Raw genomic sequence first — 11556 nt, 5'->3', positions numbered from 1 at the left:
TGGAGGAAGACAATGGAGGAAGAGATGGAGGCGTTGCAGAAGAACAATACTTGGCAACTTGTGCCTCCACCACAAGGCAAGAAGGTTGTAGGTTGTCGTTGGGTGTTTACCGTGAAGCATAATGCAGATGGATCAGTGAATCGGTACAAAGCACGCCTTGTAGCAAAGGGGTTTACTCATACGTATGGTATAGACTATGATGAAACATTTGCCCATGTTGCCAAGATGAACACTATTCTGGTTCTGCTCTCATTTGCTGCTAGTTTAAACTGGCCACTCAGACAGTTTGATGTCAAGAATGCATTTCTTCATGGAGAGTTAGCCGAGGAAGTGTACATGAGCCTTCCACCTGGGTATGTAGTTGCTTCTCCTGGTGATTTTGTCTGCAGATTGAGAAAATCTCTGTATGGTCTTAAACAGTCACCTCGTGCTTGGTTTGGAAGATTTTCACAATTCATGCGGAAGGTTGGTTACAGACAGAGCAACTCAGACCATACCTTGTTCCTCAAGCATCAACAAGGGAAGGTAACGGCTCTAATTATTTATGTGGATGATATGGTAATTACTGGCAATGATACTGTTGAGATGGATAGACTACAGAGACAGCTAGCCTCTGAGTTTGAGACGAAGTACTTGGGTGAACTTAAGTACTTCTTAGGAATTGAGGTAGCCAGGGGGAGAGAAGGAATCTATCTATGCCAGAGGAAGTACGTTCTGGACTTGTTGACAGAGACAGGTTTGTTGGATTGCAGACCTATTGACACTCCTATTGAGCAGAACCATTGTTTAGTTGAGTATCCAGATCAGGTACCTACTGATCGAGCTCGCTATCAGAGGTTAGTTGGGCGCTTGATTTATTTGGCTCATACTAGACCAGACGTTGCATATGCAGTGAGTGTGATGAGTCAGTTCATGCATAATCCGAGTGAAAGTCACATGGATGCTGTTATGCAGATTTTGAAATACTTAAAGTCAGCTCCAGGAAGAGGAGTACTGTTTTCTAAACACAACAATATTCTTGAGGTTTGTACGTGGCTTCACAGATGCAGATTGGGCTGGAAATATCACAGACAGGAGGTCGACATCTGGATACTTTACCTTTGTGGGAGGTAATTTGGTTACATGGAAGAGTAAGAAACAAAAAGTTGTGGCACGTTCTAGTGCTGAGGCCGAGTATAGAGGTATGGCTCACGGAGTGTGTGAGTTGTTGTGGCTGAGAAATCTGTTACGTGATCTGGGTTTCAAACTCAAAAATTCCATGTAGTTGTATTGTGACAACAAGGTAGCGATTGACATATCACAGAATCCAGTACAGCATGATCGTACTAAGCATGTGGAGGTTGATCGTCACTTTATAAAGGAGAAGCTAGATGCCAAAATTATTAGCTTTCCTTTTGTTCCAACTGAAGAGCAACTTGCGGATGTACTTACCAAATGAGTTTCCAGGAAGGCGTTTTATGACTCACTAAGCAAGTTGGGCATGGTTGATGTATATGCGCCAACTTGAGGGGGAGTGTTAGTGTGAGTCATCGTTCCCTATTAGGAATAGACCACATGGGAATATATTGTTGTAACTACTTACCTTGTATATGTTGTGTAGTATAGTACTACACAATAGTTGTAGTACGTTGTAGTACGATTGTAATATGTTTATATACACCACAGAATGGGTGTAATTAAATATCAGAAAATTCATTCTCTCAACCTTGTTCTATTTGACTGATGTCTAGTTTTCAAAGCTTTTTACGGTTCGTGAATATGATTTTTCTAGAAGAAGTTATGACTGATTTAGTATAAGGAGGTCAGGCGCGCTGCACGCGAATCTGAGTTCAAAGAAGGAAAGATTGTCTGCTAGAGCTATAAGGGAAGAAGAATTAAAAGTCCTTCTTTAATTAGAGATCAAATTCCTTAGTTCTTGGAGGAGAAGAAGTCTTGACGCATGCAATAACTATATAAAAAGGAGTCTAAGGCATCATTGTAGACATTTTTGGACGCACAACATCAGTCCATTGCCGCCATCCTCTCCTCCCTCTCTTTTCATGTTTTATTTTATTTCTTTTATGTATTGCTAATTGTTTTTTATAGTTAGGGGCTGCCTAAGCCCTAGACATGTGTAAACTAAGATTTTGGCGTTAATTTTATAGTTTCTTGGATATTGAATGTTTGTTAATTCATTGGTTTCTCATTGATAAATTCTGGTTTCGTTTATTATGGTTGCAAACGTAGTAAGCATGCTAGGATTTTATTGCTATGATTTCGTGTTTAGATCATCATGTCAAGCATGTTATCTAGAGTAGCACATGAGTGATTTGAGCCCCATTCATATGAATTAGTATCTAGGTAGATTAGGACAACATCAGTACCGAAATTGCCTAGCTTTATTCACAACCTTTTTGTTCTTAATGACTTTTGACTTGAGAGCTGTGCGAGAACATCACTCTAGGTTCCATGTTAGAAGCTAGGTTAGGATGCAGACATCATGCACTTAACATATCAAGTATGAAAGGTTAATAGGTTAAGTTCAACACATCATTGGCTTAGCTTGAGTAAAGACATTCAATTGAAAAGAAGCATATAGGTTAACAAATCTTAGGTGAAACATGGTCTAGTGGTGTATGGTTGTTCCTAGCTATTGTTTATCTCATCTATTTCAAAAAACCAAAAACAATTCTCTATTTTCATCACTTTCTGTTCTCTGTTTTGTTTTATTTATTTAGTATAGTAAATCAACTTCGATTGTCCTGAAATTTTGTGTGAGTCATTCTTAGCGTGTCTAGTTCGTGTCTGTAAATTTTTATAATTTTTCGTTGAGTCTAGATAGGGCGTCTTTATTAGAGGTCAGTTTTAGTGTTTTGCCTATTTTCGAGTATAGATTTGCATATTAAGCACAATCCTCTGCGGGAGACCCCTTCTTTCCTATACTACGATTGACTAATATTTGTGATTGCAGGGTTAAATTATTACGCCTATTTTAGGTGTACCAGTGCAAAAAAGCTACAGAGATATCATGCCCCATCTAAGTGCACACTTTGTAAAAACGAAGGTCATAATAAGACGACATGTCCTCAGGTATGTATTTTAAGCTTTCATTTGTAGTATTGTACTATAACTTCAATATTAAATAAATTTTTCATGTAGCTTGTTCAACATTAAATTCCTTATGTTCTTCGAGAGGACAAGTACTAGAACCTCCTCCTCATGTTCCAGCGAGCGAAAATATGTACAAGGCAAGTGGAACAGCAAGAGGAAGGGCTCGAGGAACCGTAAGTTTAAAAGCCTCTTTGTTTAGTTTAATGTAAGTAATGACTTTGGTGAATGATTTGAGAAATTGTAGTATCCTTATAGGGCACAAATAGAGGAAGAGGTATTGGAAATTCAATTATGACAAAAGAAGGACAATTTGGACAAGGAACAAGAGGACGAGTTAGTCAACTAAGTCTATATACTAGCATACTTAACTTATGTTTGTTTGTTTAAATTTTTTATTTATTAATATTTTTTTAATTTGCACTTTTGAATTTGCAATGTACTGTAAGGAAGACATGGTGTTCAATATGTTAGAGTTGGGGGGACTAGAGGAGGAAGAGGCCAATTTGTTGCTCCAACAAGAGAAAGAGGACAGCTTGAAAGCTTTATTGGAAGGTCGACACAATCTACAAGTTTCGGTACTAGAGGAGGAGGACAAACAATTGCAAGTGCCAAAAGAGGAAGAAGCCAATTCATTGCTCCAACAAGAGGAAAAAGGCAACCTACAAGCTTTCGTAATGGTGGAGGACAAGCTAGCTCTTCCAGGTATTGGAAGAGGAAGGGGACAATATGTAAGTTCATTTAATTATTCAAAGAACTTTTATTTTGCGTTGAATTATGAGTATGACAATTTTTGGGTTAACATTGTATGTCAAAACTCAAAAATAAGCACTACACCAAAAATTCAATCAGACGACAGTTTTTCACTGTCGTCTGATTATAAGGTTTGCTGTTGTCTATCTCAATGCCGTCTGATACATGAATCAGACAATACCAGAAAATTGTCGTCTGATAAAATTTAGTACAACAGCAGTAACTACCCAGTCTGTTGTCTGAATACCACAAAGAACAACAGCTCGTTATATACTTATTGTTGTCTGAAGGCTAGGACGTCACACAACAGGGGCCTTATACTTGCTGTTGTTTGAAGGCTGATTCAGACAACATGAAGTTGCGAATCTCATTGTCTATCCATTATCGATACTGTAGATTTCTCTAAAAAACTGTTGTTTGAGTTTTTATTGGACAATGGTTTTGATATAGTCTTGTTGTGCTGAAATGGCTCTAACAACCGTTTTTGCTATCCATTTAGTTGTGTTTAACTCCCTTGGACAATTGTCTTTACTGAGTTGAGTGGTATAAAAGTGACTAATATTCAACTAGAAGCAACTTTGATACATATAATAAACTCCAATAGATCCACCAAAGACAAGTACATAAAGCATTAATCCATTTCATTGGCTTAACAAACTTCCAAGTTTCATAAGCTTTACATGATGATAAAGAAGAATACAATTTGTTGGGTGTTCCAAGCTTGATCTCCAGACTCCAATGACTGCCCATTGCCTTTCATTTCCACCATCTCAATTCAAAGCCTTAAAGCAATTTGATACAAAATTTCCCATAAGTAGTTGATCTGCAAATGATAGCAAAGATGTTGGTACAATCACAAGGATATAAAAGGATTTTTAAATCATTAATAAACAATTTACGAGGATATAAAATGAGTCTGTAATGGATTGAATATATTCCCGGTTGGATGTTCTCAAGTTTCAGGGCTTCCACAAGGATGATTTCCTGAAAGATTGAATTGAGTCTTAGTGTTGATCGAGTCTTATCATTGTACTTGAGCTTAATCAGAAAAACATGCCAGAAAACTCAATTTTCCTACTATATATTGTGAAGCTGCCATTCAAGAATGATGAAAGAAACATTTTCTTACCCTGCTTTCTAGAAAAACAAGGTGGGATGAAATGAAAACATCAAATGCAGCAACAGATAAGTAATCAATTCCTACATTTCCCAAAAAAAAAAAAAAAAAGGCACAATTGAGAATTCATCCGTACTACCCTTTCCAAGCAATGATAGGTCAAAGGTAAGTACCAAGAAAAACATGCAGAATTGAAAAATGACTATCAGAATTCAAAAATGACTAAAATCACAAACACAGTTTTGCACACAGTACAGAGCACATGGGATAGCTCATGACTTTAGGTGTCAATTATATAGTTATAACCATCAGTGCATACATAGTTATAACCAATCAACCAACCATTCCATATATGGAGGACTGGAAGACAACTAAAATCACAAGAAACAATGTTTTTCGACACACTATACAGCATATGGGATGCCTCAAGTAACTTTTGGTGTCAATTACATTGCTTTTCTTTTCTTCCTCCAAATTCTTCAGTTACAAATTTCATCACAGATATAACTATACTCTTTAAAACTAAAACAAGTGATAGTGCATGGTTACTACCTGTTCATATTCACTGACGGTGTCAAGACCAGCAATGCCAAGGTCTAAAGCAATACGGGCAGTGGGGTGCTGGACCTATTCATCCATGGAAACACATTCATCTGCAACATACGAAAAACAAGTTAGATGATATGAAATTGTAAGTCATGAGTTCCACAAGTTATTTCATCCATTCAAAGTTCAAAGATAAGGTCTGTCCATCTCTAGTACCAACTATGTCAACAACCCATTTCAGATCAACTTTTCCCCCAAATGTATGTATGTATAGCACAAAATGAACTAGGAAAGAGTTATTAAAGCACATACAGAATGGAGCAGCTTAAACAAAATGACTTTATTTTGTTATTTTCCTTGAGAAACTAGGTTAGTTTTCCAGGTGGACAGAATATCTAAGAGCATCTTTTCTATCCAACCAAACATGCTCGAAAGACTTGAAATGCTTCTATTTCTTTTCTTTCTTTAAAATAGACGTATTTAATTGAGCTTCAAGCATAAGTGATAAAATTCTTTGACGAAATTTTATATCCGTATTTCAGACTGTATCCAAATGAGGGAGTATCTAAGAATCATAAGTCTCTGCTAGAATTTAGAAGATACAGCTTCCTCACATAAATAATGATGGCTCCAACATAAATGTTAGGTAAATATAGTATATATACCACGATATGGCACTAATGTTGCAACTTTTGCCTGCACTTTTGTTTCCCGGAATTAATACCTTCTATGAATATTTCTTTATCTTCTTGTAGATAAGAAAATAAGGAAATATTCACGAAGAGGCAGCCAATCAACCCCTTTACGAGCAAACCAGTTGCCTCTTAAGACACGCCGGTTTTCTCCATCCCAATAAACAGGGAAACAATGCCGCTTCACTAAACAATACCTGCAGCAATTATTCAACTCAAATGATTATCCCAAAACTAGTAGGAGTTGGATTATTTCACGTTTAAACGTTGCCGTTACTAAACAACAAAGTATCTTAGATGCTAGGACATTCCATATATTAGCTCGAATTTTTCCATATGAGTCTAGTAAGGAAAAGAAGGCATACTTCATAAAGCCCTCCCTTAACAAGGACACCGACTCTCTCTTCTTCCTCTTCATACAATGGAACCGAACGAGCCTTCTCATCCACTTTCTTACTGGAACTAGGCCCCTGTTTCGGACCTTCACTGCATTCTGCACTCTCTCTCCACCAACAAGAAAGCAATTCTTCCTCCCTCTACATTGTGCAAATCAAACCACCATCTAATCAAACCAATTCCAACAGAAACATCTCAAATTTAGCTCTAAATCATAACATAACAACCAACCTGCAAGAAGGTACTAACCTGTCATGACCCGAGCTCTAAGAATACCAACATTAACAATCAAAATCAGCATAAAATCAAAATCAGGAAGGAAAAGAAAGAGGGATTGGGTACCTTTTGGCAAAGTCGGAGAATGATTGAATGAGAAGTCGTCGTCTAGTGGTCGAAACTCCTGCGGATCGGTCTGAGCGTGTTGAAAAGATGGCCGGAGATCGAAGAGGATTAAGGAACAACGACATCGTAGCTTTGGGGGTCGCGTGCAGTGGCCGATGATTTCGATCGAGGGCGAGGTGGCTAGGTTTCATTCTACGTCGCCTAGGCTATCTTTTGGTGGTGGCGGTGTCAAAAGTCGATGGCCAAAAGTCAAGCTTTCCTGCGTGACAGAGATAAGGTGAGAGAGAGCGAGAGAGAGGCTTGTGCGGCCGAGAGAGAGAAGGAGAAAATGAGATTGGCTAGGGTTCTTTGTCTTAAATACTAGTCAACGTGAAATGAAGAATTTAGTTGAATGGAGGGAAGTGAAAATTGAAAATTTTGCCAAAGTGTGAAATAGCGCGCTAGCAAATTGAACCGTAAAACTCCGACAACAGCAATGCAAGTACACAGTCTGAAAGAGAGTGGCACAACAGATAACTAAAAAACTGTTGTGTGAATCAAAACAATCAGACAACATCTTTTTCAACCATTGTATTAATAACAATTACACAACAGACACCTAATAACAGTTGTGTGATTGAAAATAATCAGACAACAGCAAAAATCAACCATTGTATAAATGAACCTTGGACAACATCACGTAATAACTGTTGTCTGAATCGACTCATTCAGACAACATCAAAAAAATCAACCATTGTCTGAAATGATTTTGCACAAGAGCCAAGAAAAAACTATTGTTGGATTCGAAAACTTAGACGACAGAATATTTTTTGCTGTAGTCTGATTATTTCAGACGACAGTTAAAATGTTTGCTGTCGTCTGATTAAAAAATTGGTGTAGTGAAGCTAGTCTTTTGCATTGCGGTATATGCTATGAATCATCCTTAAATTTATGTGGGAACTCTTTTTATTTTTATTTTTTCTTCATTTTTAATACTGTCAGATAACAATATACTGAATTTTACTTTTATTTTCATACTTTATTTTCTAGGTCAATCGTGCCACTCGTATAACTCAAGTGGCAATGCATTTTACAATTAGTACTGAAGCTACCGCATCTCAACCAATTTCTAAAGCTAGAAGTAGTGAATCAAGTACAAGGCATGTTACTCCTACCAACAGTAACACACATTGGAAGCTATAGAATATAAATTAGTGGTCTTTGTTAAAATTTCAAGTACGTGGTGCATTTATTAGGATATATAGTTTAACTGATGAAAGAACAGAACATTGTTTTAATATTTGTCTTACTATTAGTTGAAGTGTTGATTATGCTTTCATTCTGGAAAACCAATGTGCTATCAAATTTAGCTCTTTAATTTAAGTGAAGGGGTTATGTAAAAATTCTAGTATTGTTTTGTGTGAAAGTTAATCATGATTTGAATATTTGGATTTTAGACTTGATTATTTTGGCTGAGATTTCGGATTGCCTCTATTTTCAGATTTCGGCCAAGTCAATTGCAGACTGAAGCTGCTCTCTTTGCTTCCTCACGTACTCACCAACTTGATTTCAGCCATCCATCCTCAAAAAGATGAAATAAAATGAATAATATCAAGAATCTAATCAATTTCAATTTCGGAACTACAAAGAAGCAAGACGACTCGGACCATGAATAGAAGCAATTGTTGACAAAAAAAAAAAAAAAAACAAAATAGAAGCAATTGAAACTCTGATTCCTACCCATGGTCCCCACCATGTCAGAAGAAGCCACACACATCAAAACTGAGACAATTAAGGAGAAAGCAACTCTCATCTCCATGTGGTACCAGAATTTCTAACCTAATGTTTGCATATGACTGTCTTCTCTTTGCTAAAGCTACAAAGAAAGGAGCCAGGAACATAACAAGGTCATCACAAAGTTCTCTGAAGCCTCAGGTCAGAAAATCAACTTTTAGAAATCCTCACTTTATTTTTCAAAGAATGTCCCAAGCTGTCTCCGGAATGAAATAGTAAATATCATTAATATTAAGCAAAAAACCACGATTGGTAAGTACCTTGGCATACACAATGTAATTTTTTGGAAAGACCCTATTAATGCTAATGAGTTGCTGCAGAGAATTTCTCAAAAACTAGCTGGCTGGAAGAAAGGAACCCTATTTCAAGAGCTGGTAGACTCACATTAATCAAGTCAAATCTTGCAGGTATGCCTAATCACACCATGTCTTGTTTTAAATGTTCAAAGAAGGTAACAGATAGTATAGACAAACAGGCTAGATCCTTTTTCTGGGGTTCTGATATGAGATGTCCGCCAGTAGCTTGGGAACAAGTTTGTCAGCCAAAGTCTTTGGGGGGGGGGGGGGGGGGGGGGTTTGGGCATAAGACCCTCTGCTTACTTTAATAATGCAGCTCTTGCTAAATTAGGCTGGAAAATTATTACTAACAAAGATAATTGGTGGTCGCAGATTATGAGACAAAAGTATTTAAGAAACACCTCCTTCTTCCAGGCAAGGAAAAAACAATCTTACTCGTTTGCTTGGAAAGGGGTTTTAGATGCTCAAGATCTAATTATAAAAGGAATCAAATGGATTCTAGGAAATGGAAAAGTAATAAACGCTTGGACCTTCAATTGGGTCTTTGATCACCTGTTGCACATTTATGTTGCTGAGGAAAAGAAGCACCTCATCAATTGGAATGAAACAGTGGAGGACTACATAAGCAATAAAGCTTGGAATCGAGGTAAGATCTCTCAACTACTGGATCAGCATATTGTGAAACAAATAATAGGAGTTCCTATCCCTACTTCTGAACAAGAGGATGAATTCGTTTGGGGACCTTCCTCAAACGGGCTCTTCACCATTAAATCAGCTACTTGGCTTCAGCTCAATAACAAGGAAAAGCACAACCAAATAACCCTTTTAACAAAGTTATGGAAGCTTAATGTTCCACCTAAAATAAAAATGTTTGCATAGGTTATCCTTAGAGGCAGACTAAAAACAAGAGACAGACTGACCAGGTTTGGTGCAATACAGGATAACTCTTGTCCTTTTTGTAATACTGACAATGAAACTGCAGATCATCTATTTGGTTATTGAAGCTTTGCTACGGAAGTTTGGAGACTGGCAGGTTTGTCTCCCTCCCTAAATTGGAATGATGGATATTTGAAAGTCTTTCATGAACTTTTGTTATCTGATTCCTTTGATAGTAAACTCTTTGAGAAATTAATTACAATTTGCTGGCAAATGTGAAAAGCAAGGAATGACACAATCTTCATAAATGTCCAAACAAATCCACGATCTGTGGTGGCGGTTTCTGCTGCTGTTCTCAATAGCATAACTAATCCTAACAGGCAAGCAGGGAGAGACTTAACTCAAACCCAACCCACCACTATTAAGTGGACGTCTCCGCCTGCTTCTTGTGTTAAGCTAAACTTTGATGGATCTGTGACCAGAACCTCTGCGGTTGGGGGTTTCGTAATCCGGGATAACCAAGGCAACCCCCTGGTTGCTACCACTAAAAATGCTGGATCCACTATTGTACCTGTAGTTGAGGCCATTGCTCTAAGAGATGGACTCCTTTGCGCGCGTGACCAAGGCTACACAACAATTGAAGTTGAAGGAGATTCCAAATTGGTCATCGACGCAGTCAACAAACGCATTCAACCCCCCTGGAGGTTGCTAAAAATAATCCAGGATATCCATGCTATCACTGCTTGATTTAGATTGGTGAGCTTCAAACACATTTTTAGGAAAGCAAACTTTGTAGCAGATGCTATTGCGAATTTAGGGCATCATGATGTAATGAACTCCACTTGGACCAATAGGGTTCATCCGGAGGCCTCAAGAGCCTTACTGTTTGACAATGTAAATTGTGGATGCCCTAGAGGCTTCCATCTTTAATTATAGTCCTTTAGTATTTAAAAAAACCCCTCTACAGCGCACTAACCTAAAAGAAAGTGGTTGTGTCGTGGCAATGGGTAATAGCCACGCACGTATGTGGCCTTTGGCCCAAATATGTCACCAATAGTGTATGGCTATTGCCCATAATTGTAGAAGTGTATTTACTACCAATTATAATAGAATAGGGAATGAATACCAATTAGATTAGAATCGGGAAGTGATTGGCCCTTCATTTTGGAATTTGCAAACTCTATATAAGTGGACAATAATTTTGACTAGCATGTACAAACAATAATTTTGACTAAACTAGCATGTACAGCTTAGACTGAATAATTTAGCATGTACTTGACAATAATTTATCAATAATTTTGACTAGCATGTACAACTTACATTGAATAATTTAGTGTTGTAAATGATAATGACTATTCATGCAATAGGTATTGCTTAATGTATGCGATTGACATACTTGTAATGTGCGATTGACATACTCGTAATGTATGCGATTGACAGACTCGTAATGTGCGAGTGATTAGTATAGCTATTATGTATTGCTTTTTGTATACATGATGTAACCCTATATAAACCTCATGGTGAGATGAATATATACAATACAATTTTTCCAATTCTCTACAACACGTTATTAGCACGAGCCCTAACCCTGAAACAAATAACCAAAACCCTAAAAAATGTCGAAACCCTCAAACCCTAATTGTCTCAGCCTCCCAACTAGTAGCCCCTGACCCAAGGA

General features: G+C 37.5%; 1 protein-coding gene across 8 annotated transcripts; it reads right to left on the bottom strand.

Moving 5' to 3' along the window:
• Window positions 1-4407: 4407 nt before the first annotated feature.
• Window positions 4408-7260, bottom strand: LOC133713375 (uncharacterized). 8 transcript variants are annotated; one of them, XR_009847979.1, is made up of 6 exons: window positions 6934-7260; window positions 6823-6857; window positions 6561-6731; window positions 6169-6392; window positions 5510-5610; window positions 4408-4824 (listed from the first exon to the last, which is right to left on the bottom strand). XR_009847979.1 is itself a non-coding variant. In XM_062139380.1 (3 exons), the coding sequence occupies exons 1-3, from the start codon at window positions 7122-7124 to the stop codon at window positions 6245-6247; spliced, it is 510 nt and encodes a 169-aa protein (XP_061995364.1). In that variant the 5' UTR covers window positions 7125-7260; the 3' UTR covers window positions 5685-6244. The 8 variants fall into 8 exon arrangements, 1 of the variants encoding a protein (XP_061995364.1); XR_009847977.1 differs by lacking the exon at window positions 6823-6857 and adding an exon at window positions 4970-5040; XR_009847974.1 differs by lacking the exon at window positions 6823-6857 and having other exon boundaries at window positions 6561-6822.
• Between the last annotated feature and the right edge of the window lie 4296 nt (window positions 7261-11556).

The sequence above is a fragment of the Rosa rugosa genome, chromosome 6 (genome assembly GCF_958449725.1).
Source record: "Rosa rugosa chromosome 6, drRosRugo1.1, whole genome shotgun sequence".
In the NCBI taxonomy this organism is placed as follows: Eukaryota; Viridiplantae; Streptophyta; class Magnoliopsida; order Rosales; family Rosaceae; genus Rosa; species Rosa rugosa.
Note: the sequence above shows the minus strand (reverse complement) of the source record. Positions and strands in the feature narration are given on the sequence as shown.